The sequence below is a fragment of the Antedon bifida genome, chromosome 11, assembly GCF_963402885.1.
Source record: "Antedon bifida chromosome 11, ecAntBifi1.1, whole genome shotgun sequence".
NCBI classification, from domain to species: domain Eukaryota; kingdom Metazoa; phylum Echinodermata; class Crinoidea; order Comatulida; family Antedonidae; genus Antedon; species Antedon bifida.
The window spans coordinates 12462377-12481805 of NC_136236.1; the positions used below are offsets into that span (position 1 = coordinate 12462377).

A 19429-nucleotide genomic window follows, 5' to 3' on the forward strand; every position below is an offset into this window, starting at 1 on the left:
ACGCGCGTGGTGCACACGTAGCGTTAAAAACGTCATTTTTTCGAGTGATTTATGTTTTTCCAGCCTTTTCTAGTAATTTTACCAACTTTTAAACAATTTCGACTTCAAATTACGTCATACGAGCACGTAGAATATGATAATTTGCGCGCTTTTTTTATGAAAAACTTCAAAAATTCGTCAAAATTAAGCCTTTTTTTAAACAATCGTAGTTTCTAAACTAAACGGTAAAAATTATTTTTATTACAAATTCTGGAAGCTGATGAGTTGTAGATATCAGATCATGCATTAATATGGCTAACCGGACATTGTGACGTCATCGTATGGCCACGCGAATATGAAATTTAGGATTTTTGTATCTTTCGTCATAACTCCTCACATTTAATAGAGGGCATCTCCACTTATCCGTTTTCCATTTTCACCCCGATTTTGATATTGTGTAGGTCAATCAACTATCTTTAGCATGAGTTGAAAATATTTTAATTTTTATGACGTCATCATGCCTAAAAATTTAAATTACGTGTGGCATTAATTTCATCTTTACAGTAAATTTCAATCTGTTATAGCTCGTAAGAATAAAATGTGATAATCACGATTAAAACGTTTTCTTGAAGCTATTGGATTGTAGATACAAAATCATGTGAAAATTTTGCCAATCGGATGTGGTGACGTCATCATATGGCCAGTTAAATAACAAAAGTCGTATTTTCATATTTTGCGTCATAGTTCATTACATTTAAAAGAGCGCGCATTAATATTTCACCTATTCAAATTTCTTCTACACGTTAACATGTTGTTGCTGAGATAATTTCCTTCCAAAATTGCTACCTTCGCGTTTCATTTTAAAACCATCAACATGTTAAAAATTGCAATAAATAACGGGTCCCGTAATTTCTCCTATTCTACACTGTATGTGATATGTATACAGATTACACTGTGTATACTATATATGAATCAAAATAATAGAATTCAGCAATAACAACATATCATAGTCTTCAGTTCAGGTCATAATGCCATAATCTTTTTCCGTGTGCAATATTCCAACGTATGGCGTGCATGTGGCGTTTGTCGTGCGGATAACTAACTCGTCAAAGTGACGAGTTTCATGTCTAGTCTTTTTATTGTTTCTGTACACTATTTTGTGTAACAATTATCTCAAAAAGTTTAATGTCAATGATTACAAAAATTTCAGAATATCTTTCAAACAATACAACTTAATCCTAATAAGCTTTCCAGCGTGATCACTCATCCGTGACGACATTTATACGCCATTTTGCGAAATCACATTATCAATCATATCTCCATAATTCATTATCACATATTAATGAAATTCACTACACGTAAACTTCAGATCAAGGGTAAAAATATTAGCAAATAAAAACGCACGCACACGTAGGTTCATGCGCGTGATATCGCGCGTTAAAAATTTAAAACGCTCAAAATTAAGTTTTGATCAATTTAGAGCATGAATTAGGCCATTTGCGTGTTTCCAAAAATTACTGCGCAAAAATGCGTTTTTGCGCGCGCGATACTTAAAAAGCGTAAAAAATATGAATTTTTTTTACAAATCTCATTCTACTCACCATCCTTAGTACATTCACCAAATTTGAGTCAGTTCCGACTTAAAATAACGCTATACGAGCACGTTAAAAATGACAAAATGCGCACATTTATTTTACAAAAGTTCTGAAAATGGTAAAAAATAGGTCTTTTTTAAAATGAAAATAATTCTTCAGAATGCAAGATGACCCCCGATTTTTTTAACTTATTCTGGAAGCCATTGAGTTGTAGATATGAATTCATGTACACATTTTACGTACAAAATGTTTTGACGTCATCAAATGGCCACTTGAATTTAAAAATTAGGATTTGTTATCTTTTTGTGTAGATTATCACATTCAACAGAGCGCATCTTGGTTATGTGTGCTCGAATTTCGCACAACTTTCAGTATGTGCTTGCTTAATTAATTATCTTTATCATGAGTTGACACTATCTTCATTTTAATGACGTCATCACGCGTAAAAACTTGAATAACGTAGTTCGTGTAATTTCACCTTCGCAGTAAATTTGAATATCTTACAGCTCTTCAGAATTGAAGGTTACCTTGATGATTATAATTTATTATGAAAGCTGATGAAATGTAGATATTAATTCATATAAAAATTAAGCCTATCGGATGTTGTGACGTTAACATATGGCCAGTTGAAGTGAAAAAGTAGTTTTTTCATATTTTTCGTCAAAGTTATACACAATTCAAAGAGCGCGCACAGCGCTTCTACGTGCCAAATTTTTTTCCAAATCTTATAGTTTTTTGCTCAATTAATTATCTTTCGAAATTGTCATCTTAAAGTTTAGTTTGATAACGTCATCATGCCAAAAAATTAGAACATGTGTCCCGTAATTTCACCTATGCTACACTGTATATAGATATACAGTATATACTGTACATATTGTATATGGCATATAGGCACAACTCAGCACTATAAGCATATAATAGGATCGTATGTTAACGTACGTGCATGTTTAAAAAAAAATTAATTTCAGTAAAATGATAAAAATGATCACCTATAATTCGTCAAAGTGACGAATTAAATTCTAGTTATTATTTTTTTTTTTTTTCTTTTTATTGTTTCTGTACACTATTTTGTGTAACAATTATCTCAAAAAGTTTAATGTCAATGATTACAAAAATTTCAGAATATCTTTCAAATAATATAACTTAATCCTAATAAGCTTTCCAGCGTGATCACTCATCCGTGACGACATTTATACGCCATTTTGCGAAATCACATTATCAATCATATCTCCATAATTCATTATCACATATTAATGAAATTCACTACACGTAAACTTCAGATCAAGGGTAAAAATATTAGCAAATAAAAAGTTGCGCGTTTCAAGGTCATGCACGTGATATCGCGCGTTAAAAATTTAAAACGCTCAAAATTAAGTTTTGATCAATTTAGAGCATGAATTAGGCCATTTGCATGTTTCAAAAAATTACTGCGCAAAAATGCGTTTTTGCGCGCGCGATACTTAAAAAGCGTAAAAAATATGAATTTTTTTTACAAATCTCATTCTACTCACCATCCTTAGTACATTCACCAAATTTGAGTCAGTTCCGACTTAAAATAACGCTATACGAGCACGTTAAAAATGACAAAATGCGCACATTAATTTTACAAAAGTTCTGAAAATGGTGAAAAATAGGTCTTTTTTAAAATGAAAATAATTCTTCAGAATGCAAGATGACCCCCGATTTTTTTAACTTATTCTGGAAGCCATTGAGTTGTAGATATGAATTCATGTACACATTTTACGTACAAAATGTTTTGACGTCATCAAATGGCCACTTGAATTTAAAAATTAGGATTTGTTATCTTTTTGTGTAGATTATCACATTCAACAGAGCGCATCTTGGTTATGTGTGCTCGAATTTCGCACAACTTTCAGTATGTGCTTGCTTAATTAATTATCTTTATCACAAGTTGACACTATCTTCATTTTAATGACGTCATCACGCGTAAAAACTTGAATAACGTAGGCCGTGTAATTTCACCTTCGCAGTAAATTTGAATATCTTACAGCTCTTCAGAATTGAAGGTTACCTTGATAATTATAATTTATTATAAAAGCTGATGAAATGTAGATATTAATTCATATAAAAATTAAGCCTATCGGATGTTGTGACGTTAACATATGGCCAGTTGAAGTGAAAAAGTAGTTTTTTCATATTTTTCGTCAAAGTTATACACAATTCAAAGAGCGCGCACAGCGCTTCTACGTGCCAAATTTTATTCCAAATCTTATATTTTTTTGCTCAATTAATTATCTTTCGAAATTGTCATCTTAAAGTTTAGTTTGATAACGTCATCATGCCAAAAAATTAGAACATGTGTGTCCCGTAATTTCACCTATGCTACACTGTATATAGATATACAGTACTGTACATATTGTATATGGCGTATAGGCACAACTCAGCACTATAAGCATATAATAGGATGGCATACATCAACATTTTCCGATCGTATGTTAACGTACGTGCATGTTTAAAAAAAATTAATTTCAGTAAAATGATAAAAATGATCACCTATAATTCGTCAAAGTGACGAATTAAATTCTAGTTTATTTCAATTTTGTTTGAGGAGTAAAACAGCCGTAGAAACCTGTAACTACCATACTACTACTAACCTTGTAACATTGTATAATTTTATTGATTTTAAATTCTATATTATTTGTTTGTACTCCTATACTGTTCTATTTTTAGTTACTTATGAAATTGTACTTAAGAAAAAAAAGAAGTATAATCAGAATATAAAGAATGAATAAATAAAACTTTTAAAAAATTGTTATTTTGCATTAATTCAACATAAACACACCTTGGGAAATATTGCATCCTATCTTACAGAAATTTAAATTATTATTATAATGATGTTAAAAATATTAAAATAAAAATCCATTGTGTATTTTATACAGGAAATCTCAAACAATTCTATATTGATCAGATAAAAACTCAGCCATGCATGGACACAATAGTTAACAAACTAAAAAGACAATTAATTGTTAGGAAACACAAATACTGTGTGGAAGATTGATTGATAATTGTACAGTATATCTTGTTGAATACAGCAAAGGGTGGTTCCTACGTTTTCCAAGGCCAGCCACAGTGTGAGTCAGCCTTGATTGCCATTGTTAAATATACAGTCTTACTTTTGTAGTACAACAGCAGACGCCCCACGTACTACACACAGATTGTGCTGCCACAGATATTAATAATAATATCATATAGCCACTGATTCATTTTGTAATTACTGTATTATGTTGATTAAAGGGTTTATAAAAGGGTGGAGTACATTACTCATCAAATATACTGTACATCGATGGTTACACCCAATTTTTTTTTAATTCATAATTTGTAAATTATTCAGTTCTCTTTTAATTACACTTTTATGATGATATTTTGCATATGTTTTAAATATTTGAATTATGATGGTATGCAGTACATTATTAATGAAATATTATCCCTAAATCAACTATTTCTTGTTACATCCCCTTTTTTATTAATTGCTTCCTTATTTGGATTGAATATATTTTTTAATGAATGTTTCTAATAAAATAATTCGGCAAAATTGATTGGAGATTTAAAAGTAATGAATTGTTTCCTCGCTTCTCCAAATTAATAACGTTCGTCAAAAAGGAAATAGCAGCTATTGAGTATATTTACAGTATTCAGTGCAAACAAGACATTGCAACAGTAACATGCATTATGTAATACAAAGAACTTAACATTGCAACAGTAACATGCATTATGTAATACAAAGAACTTCAGGTGTATAAAATGTATGCACCTGATACATATCAATGTTTTGTTTTTTATATATTTAATAGGCAACTTGCCAAATTGATTTGAACCCAGGACCCTTGGATTGGTGGGCAAGCATCATAACCACTAAGCCATAACATGATAGCATGGAGGAAGTGAATGGCTTTCCTCTGTGGTCTTAGCAAAACATTCAAACAACAGCAATATAACATGCATTTTTGTAATAGATCAAAAGGGGATTTGTTATTGATATGCCGTACAAAATATATGTACGTAACAAGTTAACGTCATAGCAAAGCATCAGGCAGGTGTACATATCTATGTATCAATGTCATTAAAAAACATTTAAAAAACATTAAAAACAAAGTGCCATTACATGCTTGTATGTACCTACAGGTTATACATTGATAAACTTATAATATAAAGGATATTGTTTTTGATTCTTGTAAAAGGGTGGAAAAGAGGTGGTATAAAGATCTTGCAAATTCTTGTTAGATACAGATCTGAACAAAGTGAACTTGAATGAAACCAAGGAAATGAAGATGATACAAATTTCATAAAAAGAGTTGAATAACCTCTACATATTTGCGCTAAATTAATTGAAGTATCAATGAAAATGAGCAAACAATAACGAACAATAAAAGGTGATTCATAAGATCACATGACCTAGTGCGTGAGTCACGTTCAAGACTTGGGGGAATGAATGTTTTAATAACAAACTAGTTAACATCGATCTTATCTTATATTTGGTGAATATTTATAGAATTATAAACATACAAAAGAAAGATTATTAGATCTGCCAGTCATATGATGTTTAAGTCACATTTAAAAACGTGTCGTGTTAAAGATATATTGTCCATGAAAAAAAAATGTTGTCAACATTTTTTGTTGAATATGCCATTTTAATGTCACATAATAGTTATACATTTTGACCAAAAATTGGATGGAAAAGAAATGTATTTATCTGAAAAAAATTGCAATTTAAAGCAAAAATAGTCAAATTGTTTTTGGTTGAATTTAACAACCATTTATTTTGTCATTTTGTCATTTTATAAGTGAAAACATTGTTTTTTCCAACTTTTTATCTACTGAAGGGATTAACTTTATTAAAACTACAAAAAAAACATATTTAAAGTATTATTAAATTAATCTTCCTATTAGATTAAAATGGATATTTGTTATTGATATGCCGTGCAAAATATATACGTAACAATTTAACGTCATAACAAAGCATCAGGCAGGTGTACATACAATATGTACAATATATATTATTAATGTCATTTAAAAACATTAAAAACATTACATATGTGTGTAATACATTGATATTCTTTAAAAGGATTTGTTTTTGGGGACAATACTGTATCTTTAAATCCTGACTTGGAATGGAATCAATGCTTTAACAAAATAGGTGTATTCACATTACATAGATATTTTGTGAGTATTATTAATAATAGATTTAGAAATATCGATGTAAAGATTCTTCTCATTAATAAATGAATGCGTGAGTCACGATCACGATTGTCAAGATCGCAAAATAATAAATCTTACAAAGACTCATGGGAAAACTATGTTTCATCAGAGTATCTTTAACATTCAATGATTAATTACACTTTTTTTGCTCTTTTTTCTAAAAATGATTCAGAAAGAGGAATAAATTGAGAGATGAGTCAGAGCTTTAGCCATGAAAGTAACTATGATTGATGAAGGGTGGATATAGACTACTTCTCTGAAATGTCTACAAAGTTTTCAAAAAATATAATGTCTACAGGAAAGAGGATGAGCTGAGATAAGTTCAAAAAAGGTTGATACACTATAGTTTTTAGAATCATGAAACTATATCAATGACACATACAACGATTCATATTAATCAGGAACTATTATACAAATTACTATTGTTTTTTTGTTTCAGAGTTTGTTTTGATAGCTACACTAACCTTTACCTAAATATCGCTATAGCTCTTTTTTCAAGAAGAATGTCAACTAACCATGTCATATTTTCACAATTTGAGTTAATTTTTTGCCGCAATTTCACTATTAAACTAGTGGTGAATACTGTGGAGAGAGAGGTGTCGGAGAGTGGAGGGTCGGAGGGAGGGTGGACATCTTCCCCTGATGTTTTTGTTGCAGTATCTTTTGGTAACGCCCACCACTCCCTTATTATGTAAACTTCCTGGTATTGCCTGGATAGTTCTGACGACGCCTTGATTTACTATATAAATGAATAACATGGTATACTGTAAATGTATTATCTAAATGTTATTATTATCAATAATTTCAGTGACTTAGGTGTGTATTGTGTACCTAGCCCTATATAGTAGACATCTACTAATTGGTTAGGAAGTATAAAAGTGCGGCTAATTATAGGTGTAAGTTTATTTTGAAAAGGTCAAAGTAAATAAAGTTAACAAAAGCATACTTGGCAGGTACCTAATTGTTACTAAATATAAACCAAATTTTGACGCCACTGGCTCACGGTTTAAGTATGGTGGGTATGGCATGGCTTGACGTAAGGGGAGGTGCTCTAGACAAGAATAGTGAATGGTAGACAGGGTGGTGACAGAGGTGTCATTCAATCCTAATTAGTTCTAATAAAAAATTTAATTATTGGCATTTTATTATTTTAAATGGGAAATATCGGAAGCTTTATAAATAAACACAATAATGAACGTCTTTTTATCAATATTTTTAGTTCAATATCACAAAAGAAATTGGATTACTACAAAACATGTAGAATATTTCAATATTTTAATTATTTGAATTTCAAAATTTATCTAAAAATTTGTTATTATTTGAATTCAACCTTGGTTGTGACTTTGTCATGAAATAAGCCATGGTTACGCTAATCGTCATTTGTAGCTGATCAAAACAAGGTTGCCGTTATGCGACGTTTGAATACTACCGGATTATAATCCAAAATGCAGTTAACAAGCAAAAACACAATCATGCGGTCTGCTACCACAAAATCAATATGATATTAATAAACAACATTGATATACCGCTATTGCATGCAAGTAACATGGTGTGTGTGACATACAGTAAGGGACTATCTTAAATATTCTATGGCAGTTATTGTATCATACCTGCAGTATATAAACAACATTTATTTACAGTTTTTTTGTCACATAAAGTTTGATAGTGTAGACAGAGCTTTAGGAATCTTTCTTCATCGTTACATCATCAGGAGTTAAAATAAGTTACTTCATAGTTACAATGCATTTTATGATTAATAATAATAATAATACATGGATCTCTATACTGTAGAGCTTAATGCACAAAGCCTCTAAGCACTTCACATTATTACCCCAGACATGTTTTGGATCAAACACCAATTGAAACATACTCCTATAATCTTGCAGCCGTAATCAGCGCAATTGTGTTTTGACCTATACCAGTTATACAACTAGCAATGAAGATCACAACTTCCGCTAAGCTGACAACAATCATGTTCAGAATTGTAATTTTCGACCTAATAACTATAAGTTACTGCAGTAACTAGAATTAGGTTACTGCAGTATTGATAGTATAATGATTCTGATATTAAACTAGTGGGAAACATAAACAAAACATCATAGTAAACAAAATTATTGTTTATATGAAACTAACGTTGGATAGAAACTAAACATTACATCAATGAATGCATCCAATCCTGCACATATTAATGTCAATCTATCACAAAACAATACAGATTGCTGACATATATCTGATATGAACCAAGGTAAAACAAGGCCAACAGCCATAAGTCGCGTGCTAAAACGCATAGTGATACCAGACCGACCGACCAACATAGTGAACTATAGAGTCACGTCCACGCAACTAAAAATATGAAACTAAAATACAGAAATTGACTGTTTAATTTTGCAGTAAATAACATCACAACAGACTGTTATATCCGGTTGTATCTTGAAACATGACCAACTATTACTGATTGATTAAAGTGACCCTAAAAAATTAAACAATTTCCATTTTTTTTTTAAATTCAGAAAATCTGTGGAATAATTGACATAATCCAAGTACACTTAATTGATAGATTGTCCATTGACGTGATTAGGGTGCTTTGTTTGTGGTGATAGTGATTCACCGTACCATACACTACACAACAATAGTGACTTGATAGTATAATATAGTATTTGGAAAACATATGTACATTTCTACTCAGACTTTGATAGTCAATTGAAAGCAAAATATTTTCACTTCAAATAATCTCTTTTTAATAATTTCTGTTTTGAAACATTCCATTCTATTTCGATATTCCAGGTACCGTATAGTATAGGATGTAAATTAAATAGTACAAGGTAGAGATGCAGACATTTTTACACAGCTATTTTTATTTTGTCTGGGCTATATTTTCTGAGTCAGACCTAGATATAATGGGTACAATGTTCACCCCTATTATTCTTTAGGTCTCCTATCTTAAATCTTTCTGACAAAAACCCAGAGCAGAGTATAAGTAAAGAACAGTAAATGATTAACAAAATAATCAAATTTACGTGCGTTGGTAGGCGCCTAGTTTTAAGCCTAGATAATTAAGGCTTTCTATATGATAAATGAACAACGCTGCTAAATAGATCAAATTTACTTTGCTTTTTGTTTAAATGCTTTCAGTCTGTTCCACCTACTCAATCACTAGGGTGTGAAAAATCTGGACTAAGTATAATACACAATATTAATATAACCACAGATTTAACATCTGTAAATATGCTTCTAATATCCGCAGCAACAAAGCAATCAAACAACAGACAAGACAGTACAAATTAAAGGGGTATATTGACATAGATAGCACTTCTAAATCACACTTCAATTGACAGTATTAATACAATATTAAACATAAAACAACTAAAAGTAACTGAGTGTTGTATAGCGCCATTCCAACGACCATTGCTCATGGCGCTGCTGTGGACTCTTGTCAACTACTGTACATGCTTCTCTCAGTGTTGTATAGTGCCATTCCAATGGTCATTGCTCATGGCGCTGCTGTGGACTCTTGTCAACTACTGTACATGCTTCTCTCAGTGTTGTATAGTGTCATTCCAATGGTCATTGCTCATGGCGCTGCTGTGGACTCTTGTCAACTACTGTACATGCTTCTCTCAGTGTTGTATAGTGCCATTCCAATGGTCATTGCTCATGGCGCTGCTGTGGACTCTTGTCAACTACTGTACATGCTGGGTGTTGTATAGTGCCATTCCAATGGTCATTGCTCATGGCGCTGCTGTGGACTCTTGTCAACTACTGTACATGCTGAGTGTTGTATAGTGCCATTCCAATGGTCATTGCTCATGGCGCTGCTGTGGACTCTTGTCAACTACTGTACATGCTGAGTGTTGTATAGTGCCATTCCAATGGTCATTGCTCATGGCGCTGCTGTGGACTCTTGTCAACTACTGTACATGCTGAGTGTTGTATAGTGCCATTCCAATGGTCATTGCTCATGGCGCTGCTGTGGACTCTTGTCAACTACTGTACATGCTGAGTGTTGTATAGTGCCATTCTAATGGTCATTGCTCATGGCGCTGCTGTGGACTCTTGTCAACTACTGTACATGCTGAGTGTTGTATAGTGCCATTCCAATGGTCATTGCTCATGGCGCTGCTGTGGACTCTTGTCAACTACTGTACATGCTGAGTGTTGTATAGTGCCATTCCAATGGTCATTGCTCATGGCGCTGCTGTGGACTCTTGTCAACTACTGTACATGCTGAGTGTTGTATAGTGCCATTCCAATGGTCATTGCTCATGGCGCTGCTGTGGACTCTTGTCAACTACTGTACATGCTGAGTGTTGTATAGTGCCATTCCAATGGTCATTGCTCATGGCGCTGCTGTGGACTCTTGTCAACTACTGTACATGCTGAGTGTTGTATAGTGCCATTCCAATGGTCATTGCTCATGGCGCTGCTGTGGACTCTTGTCAACTACTGTACATGCTGAGTGTTGTATAGTGCCATTCCAATGGTCATTGCTCATGGCGCTGCTGTGGACTCTTGTCAACTACTGTACATGCTGAGTGTTGTATAGTGCCATTCCAATGGTCATTGCTCATGGCGCTGCTGTGGACTCTTGTCAACTACTGTACATGCTGAGTGTTGTATAGTGCCATTCCAATGGTCATTGCTCATGGCGCTGCTGTGGACTCTTGTCAACTACTGTACATGCTGAGTGTTGTATAGTGCCATTCCAATGGTCATTGCTCATGGCGCTGCTGTGGACTCTTGTCAACTACTGTACATGCTGAGTGTTGTATAGTGCCATTCCAATGGTCATTGCTCATGGCGCTGCTGTGGACTCTTGTCAACTACTGTACATGCTGAGTGTTGTATAGTGCCATTCCAATGGTCATTGCTCATGGCGCTGCTGTGGACTCTTGTCAACTACTGTACATGCTGAGTGTTGTATAGTGCCATTCCAATGGTCATTGCTCATGGCGCTGCTGTGGACTCTTGTCAACTACTGTACATGCTTCTCTCATAAAGCTTGGTTCGCAACACAAGGACGTAACGCTACGTAAGTGAGTTGACCAATCAGAAGCGATGGATTATTCAAACTGTTGTTTCTCATTGGTAAACATGCTTACATTGCGTTTAAGTCCTTGCGTTGCATCCTAGTGGGAACCAAGCTTTAGGGTCACGCCTTGTCAGTGCAGCCACTTTAAGGCGCTCTCTCATCTGCCAAATTATTAATTGATGTTTAAGTGTACTTTTTACCAATTTCATTAAATTAACATTCAACAAAGTAGTAGTCAGGCCTACACAGTATTGTTTTTTTTAAATGATTAGTTTATTTAAGTGCAGTTTTGACTTAACCCAGAAAGGATTAATGTTCTATTTATGAATACTTAATAAATAGCGACCTTTCATTTTGGGATGATAGATTAATTTTAAATTTACCAATAAAGTCCCGATAATGAACAGAACAGCTTATACTGTACACAGACTAATCTCCTCTTCATCTTTAAAGTCTCCTTCGTCCACCGTCCAAAATTGAAAACTCACTACAGTACATTTGTAATGTTGATAATCGTGCATTAATTTCCGATTTTTTCAGACAATAAATGACAACGTACTGTATTGCCCCAAAGCAAGGATCTACAATACACTAAATCATTTTGAAATAATTGAGACAGACATTTTACATTTTTTATTGCAAACATGATTTATTACTACATTCACAAGTAATCCAAAAATGTATTACAACACAAAGCCATAAATATTTATTTTAAAAACTATTGACAAGCCAACTTTACATTTTAAATACATTTATATTTTACAAACTTAAATAGAAAATGGCAATATAGATGCAAATATATCAATTAAACACAGCATCAGATATTACATTTAAAGTAGACCAACAGCGATTGGCCCATTGGAAGCTAAGCACACACTTAAAATGCTGCTGAATTTTATCTAAGCACAATTTGATGTACTGTACACAATATCTTAATTATTAAACAAGTTTGAATGATAATATATTCTCAAAGTAGTCTAAAAACTATTATTAGGATTTTCCTTGGTTTAAACACAGAAGTGCAATATTCGTTATATTTCACTTCAAGAGACCTAAAGCTTATACACTAAAAAATGTAAAAATGTGAAATATTAATGAGTTTAATATTTACTTAACATTTACACATCATGAAAATGATCAAATATAAAGTTGTGTACTAATAAGTATTCAGTATTTTCCACACATTTTGGAAATATTACGGGTAGAATATAAATACAGAATATTAATTTGTCCTACAATTGATGCCATACGTCGTCGTTAAACATATTTAATGATAGGTCTATAGGTTATTTACTACTGTAAGTTATACCCTTACTAATAGTAATACACTGCCATAGGTTATTTACTACTGTAAGTTATACCCTTACTACTACACTGTCATAGGTTACACAGGCCTTGCAAATCGCGGCCTACTGTATGTACGACATTGAAATTTATTTATGATCAAAATTATGAAAAATACAATTTGATGCTGTTGTTGCATCAAAATTGATGAGAATTGATAAGAATATGAAAAAAAAAGAGCTTTTTTAATAAATTAATTGAGGCCTACAATACTGTACCCTGTATATGTTTTGGCAATGGGACGGCTTTTTTCTCTTTTTCATTTCAAATTAATTAGTGAACATGACTTACAGTGTGTATATCAGTGAGCGGTTTAGAATTGTTGTTGTGCCTTTTATTTTAAATAATAACTATTATGTGACAATAAAATGACACATTCAAAAACAAATTTGAAATAAAAAATATTTTTCAGAGGGACAATATATCTATATATAAGCGAGCAGCGTTTTCGGTAAGAAATATTTCTTGTTTAAATATGTTTTGGCCTACTGTAATAGTCAATAATATAAAACATTTCCAAAATTATTTTTTTGTACAGTACATAAACCTTAAGTTTAAGTTTTATGAAATAAAAAATGTGATTTTATTGATTTTTCCATGACAAATAAAGGAACAAGAAGTGTTTTATATCCTCTATAGATTTTAAAGACAATACATCTATGTTAACAACAAGAGTTTCTTTGTATGAACTTACTATAAGGAGTTTTTGAAGTAGGTATACTTGTTACTAAGTATTCCATGAGACAATTCACACACTATGAAGGAATTAAAACTTATCAATAAACTGTAAACAACACAAAGAAATAAACATTTTCAAGGCTTACTTGAGGTTTTAATGAAAACAAATTCATCTCAAACAGTATATTATTGATATCATTTATAAGGAAATATTAATTCAAAATTAAAATCGGAACAGGGAAGACAGAATAAATTTCGTAGAGGAAATAATTGCTTTTTCTTCTTTCAAAAAATACTGTACTGTACTAAAAAATATACCGGTAATATGATTTGGAGCATTACAAGCAATTGTTAAAAAATGGTAGGAAAAATATAAAACGTTTGAAAGGTTTGGCATCATTCCAAATAAATAAATACAGCACATTGTCAACTATTTCAAAGACTTTCTGACAACCTGAAATTCTACAAAAACCAGACATTTCTTTTTCAAAGTCCAAAATTCAGATCAGAATACCAGAATTTCTATAGGCCAGCCCAAGGATGTCTGTCCGGTATTAAAGAGTTGTTTAGTCTATATATAGTACTTGTACTAGGATAGCATTAAGGAAAAGTTACCCAGACGAGCGGACGATAATAAAAACATAGAATCTATGTTATTCCTTATGACCATAAACACACAACCCGGGGACAAGCTACATGGTTTTCCGCTTGTCTGTGTAAATTGGCCTTTAGCCTTGATAATGCATTCCTTTGATACAAATTATTAGGTTAGGAAAGCCAGATGAAATTATTTAACATAATAATTAAAGATTGTGAAAGTGAATATACTGTACAAGCCAGTCAGGAAACAATAGCACATATGGAAGGATCAAGTCCTCAACCACATTTAAACATGTTCATTGATGCAACAAAAGAAAGGAAGGGGAGTTTTCCCGGTGGAATAACAACAACATGTGTTGTAGGAAATCAGAAATAAAAAACGATTAAAAAAATTACATTGACCAAGAATATGTATATATCTATAATAAATGCAGTGAAATTTCAGTATTAAAACAAAACATGTTTACAATTTATGGGCAAACTATCCACTAATTGGTTAGTGTGTAGACATAGAAAACAATGGATCACAAAATAGGATATAAATACACAAATAAATTTCGAAGAATTACTAAATTGTCTAAATGCAATTCAGTATATATACCAAAAACATTTCTTTGAAATTACATTAAAAATAGATTTGAGTAGCCAAGCTGCTTGTCACAGCCTGCTAATTACGAGCTAGATTTGACATGATACCACAGAACACAGCGGTATATGGAATTGGACAAGGTAACCTGCTGGGGATAAGGTAATTGTGCAACAATTATCAGATAAGACCATAAACATTACTATAGACGCAGACATGTTTCATCATGGCCTACATTTATTCCTAAATTCCTCGCATAAAAAAAAATATTTTAGCACCAAAAATGAGAACAAAAGGTATATTGAATTTGTGCTGTAAATTTGTTTAAAAAAACGTTATATTTAATACCAGTACATATACTGTAAACTTTCATTCAAACAAACAAACTGTTTTTGAAAATTATTAAAAGCAATATAATAAATTTTATCAAGCTTTTCACTTCAAAATTTAATGCGCATTTCAATCTATTTCATTTAGATTTATGAAAGCATTTTTGTTCAGAAAGGTACCTAGGGTGACTAAGCTTTTTTATTATAGACATGGATTATACAACATTTATTTATTTCAAACAACTTTATATTTTACATTTGTAATAAAGTAGATTAAGTTCGCCTGAAGTGACTGACACGTTCTTCAAGGGCATGGTACATGACTAAGGAATAAATTGATAAGTTTACAAACTAAACAATCAACAACCATTAACAGGAAAATGAGCAGAAAGGAAACAATACAAAAACTGCATTCTTCCTATACGCTAACTGTGGTAATGATGGTCGAAAATCATATTTAAATTACATACAGTACAATAGCAATTAGTCCTTTACAATGAATCTACTGCAGTACACAATGTATCTACTGCAGTACACAATGTATCTACTGCAGTACACAATGTATCTACTGCAGTACTGTAGTACAGTTTTGTCTAATATTCTTCCTATACGATGATGGTTGTGATAATGATGGTCAAAAATCAAAGTACATGCAATAGCAATTAGTCCTTCACAATGAATCTACTGCAGTTACTGCAGTACTGTCAGTTACAGTTTTCTCCAATATGCAAGCCTCACACTGTATAAGTTGTGATGTAAAAGCCAAATAACAAAGTAGGTCAACTACTATCACTATTCACAGTCAACTGCCATTTTTATATTAAAAAGTCATGACAGGCCAACTGCTTTCAACTTTTTTTCTCTCATTTTAAATCCATTCTGTTCAGTGTCCTTACTGTATTGTCCTCCAAGTGTTACTGTTATATTGCAATCAATTACCACTCACTGTACAATTGTTTTGTTTTTGTGTGCGTTGTTGTGTGTCTTTTTGACAAATAAAGTTCACATTTTCTTTCCCAACGTCAATAATCGTTAAGGGATCACTTTCACTCGTATTAGAGTTTGGCTTTTTTAGAGACGTTTCAAACACATTCACTTCATAGTCAATAACGCTTTTCTTTTTTTCAAATGTGTTTATCACGCGTTCATTCTGACGTGGTTTGTTTTGTCGGTTTAAATAAAAACGAGATCGGAAACTGGTGAAACGAGAAGAAAATCTCGGATTTGTTTTGTCGAGCGGGTCATATTGCCGAAGTGGTTGCGTAGCAACGAAGCACATTGTGATTAACATTCCAATTTCGCATAATCTAAAGATTGTCTGGTAAGTCCACCATGGCCATGGTTGCGGTTCCGCACGGGCATTTGGTGCGTAAACCACCAACATACCGTATAGCTGAAGACCGCATAAGCAGAGCCCGAGCAACGCGGTGATAAGCGTTACTTTAACGGCGCTACCCCAACGCACTTTGGGTTTCTTTGGTTCAGTCGTAGAATTCGACTGAGCGTGTGAAATAAGACTAAGATGGTTTATCTCCTTGGATACGCGTACGGCGGATCTGTGCAGTCGTCGAAAAATCAACAAATAACTAAAGAAAAGAAAGCTTCCCCAGAAGATGAACGCCGATTGACAAAGATAAAGGACAATCTCTGGAGCAAGAAACTTGCCTGCTAACACGTCTGACGTAATTGATAAAATGTAATGAAATGTTATAATCAATCCAAGAACTTGCGGACGTTGAATTTTACGCGACAACGGCTGCATTTTTGTGGCACTCAACAGCGCCATGAATAAGATACTAAACGACGAAGTCAAACACGGAAACCCTAGCCCAAGCATCACATAAATCGCGGGTAATGGCAACATATTTTTCGATCCGTATGGGTCCACAAGAAGAAACGCAGCTCGATCAACGGCCATGATCAAAACGATTACGTTTAATGCCACAAAATATGATTTACTAGCGAGTTTTGCTGTGCTGAGTTTGATAATACAAAAGAATGAATATGCACCAATGACGGCAAAAAAGACACCACAAAAATAACAGTGAAACGGCCAACTCCAGCCCCACACATCATAAGCAATTGTCCAATTAGGGGTAGGCTCAGCAAATGCTTCATTCTGATCATCTCCTGGTTCACCTTCCGGTTCTGGCTCACCTTCCGGTTCACCCTCAGGTTCAGTCTCTGGTTCAACCTCGGTTTCAGTCTCTGGTTCGGTCTCTACTTCGGTTTCAACTATGGGTTCATTTTCACCTTTGGGCTCTGGTTCAGGTGTTGCAGTGGCAACAACACTTTGCCTCCGTATACGCACAATTTGCCGGTCAAAGGTGAATCCAGTGCATAAAACAAGACAAAATAAAAACACTGTGCACTTTAGTAAACTAAACAACATGATGTTAGTTAAATAATTATTCCAAATCCGACCTGAAAACTGGATCTTTTAAAGTATTTCCTTTCTGACAGTTATGAGAGAATCTTCATGTAAATATCCTATTCCTTACCCTGTAAGATAAAACATTTATACCGGTAAATAGGACTGTACTAAGAGTTAGGGTTGGTACTGTACAGTATGACATTAATAAAAGCTAGTACATGCTCTTTCATGGTTGTAAACAATAATAATAATAAAAGCTTTATGAAAACTTGGCTCAAACTATCAGTTCTGCAAGGCTGTGCATAAAAACAAACCATTAACAATATGGTTATTGAGGCATGGTGCAACATTTGTACACATACAGTACTATATGCATAGTATACTTTTTTTTCTAATTTTTATACCTTCATGCTCTATGGCTACCAAAATGTACTTTTAATAGAAAATTAAATTGCAAAATTATTAGGCTTTATAATCAATTTTCAATACGTGTTAAACTCTGTTTGATTAAGACGTAAATGTCGCCACCTGTCAATTGTATCGGCTAGTCTCAATTGTTTTGCGTCCCTAGAGAAATGGCGTGCCATACATCAATATTCTTAATGACCACAGCCCAATAGCTAATGCTTTAAGTTAAGTAGCATTGTGCCATTAACGTAAATACAGTATACATCTTCAAATTAATATACGATATCAGGAGTTAAGTTTGTTAACCTATGATGGATGCTTATCTCTGTAACATCTTTAACGATAAAACTCAAATAAATCATTCTTAATAAATTAATTACAATTTAATTTACAATTACTATTTATACATCTTTAAAATGAATTTGTACCTTATTAATTCATCATTGTTACTTTAATAATTTAATTGTGCAAAAATATTCTAATATAGTACTGTTTAAATAATTAATTTTATATAAATAAATTAAATAATTCGAAATATATTTTTTCAACTACAATACAAGTAGCCTATATTTATTTATTTGGTAAATATCACAAATGTGTAAATTTGATTCATCATCATCTCTCATTGCATATAGTACGACCCAATGCCAATGGAAATCCATCTATTACAATTAAAATAATATTTCATTGTTTATATAGTGTAAAACTACAATAGGTAGTCTAGGCCAAGGTCGGGTTCGTCGGAGCGAATCTAACAAATCAACTGGTAGCAGGTAAACCCATTGCACTGGGCATACCACGTCCTTTTGAATCAAATTACGCAAAATGATGAGGGCTAGAAAAATTAAAATATAAAAACAAACTTTATCAAAGTTTATAAAATACTTACGATTAAGATTTCAGATGCTACTTAAGATTAAGTCACTGTACATGTGTACTTAGTACCGTTTACGCTGGTTTGTTTGTATGATAAGTCATCTGACAAGAATATTTCCAATCGTCTGCTTAGTGTCGTGGTAGTAGAGCCAATGTTGTGTGGGTTTCAAATTTAATAACAATGTGCGTGCTTCGACTTACTGAGTCATGATTAGTTTGTTCGTATCGATTACTTATTAAACCACATGGGGGCGACAGACCAATGACGTCGTTAATTTAAATATAGGAAATAATCAAGGTGCACTAATTTACGTACAGGGAATATTATTAGTAACTTCAGCAGATCAGTAGATTATTATACTTGTTGAATAACAATTGTTATGACGTAAGTTAGGATTCTGAATACAGTATACA

The 19429-nt window shown here is 32.8% G+C and overlaps 1 protein-coding gene across 2 annotated transcripts; it reads right to left on the reverse strand.

Annotated features, from left to right (window-relative positions):
• Positions 1-12520: 12520 nt before the first annotated feature.
• On the reverse strand, positions 12521-19152 carry LOC144855746 (proline-rich transmembrane protein 3-like). 2 transcript variants are annotated; one of them, XM_078713666.1, is made up of 2 exons: positions 19029-19152; positions 12521-17859 (listed from the first exon to the last, which is right to left on the reverse strand). In XM_078713666.1, the coding sequence occupies exon 2, from the start codon at positions 17747-17749 to the stop codon at positions 16289-16291; it is 1461 nt and encodes a 486-aa protein (XP_078569792.1). In that variant the 5' UTR covers positions 17750-17859; positions 19029-19152; the 3' UTR covers positions 12521-16288. The 2 variants fall into 2 exon arrangements, with proteins under 2 accessions (XP_078569792.1, XP_078569791.1); XM_078713665.1 differs by having other exon boundaries at positions 12521-17853; positions 19025-19152.
• Between the last annotated feature and the right edge of the window lie 277 nt (positions 19153-19429).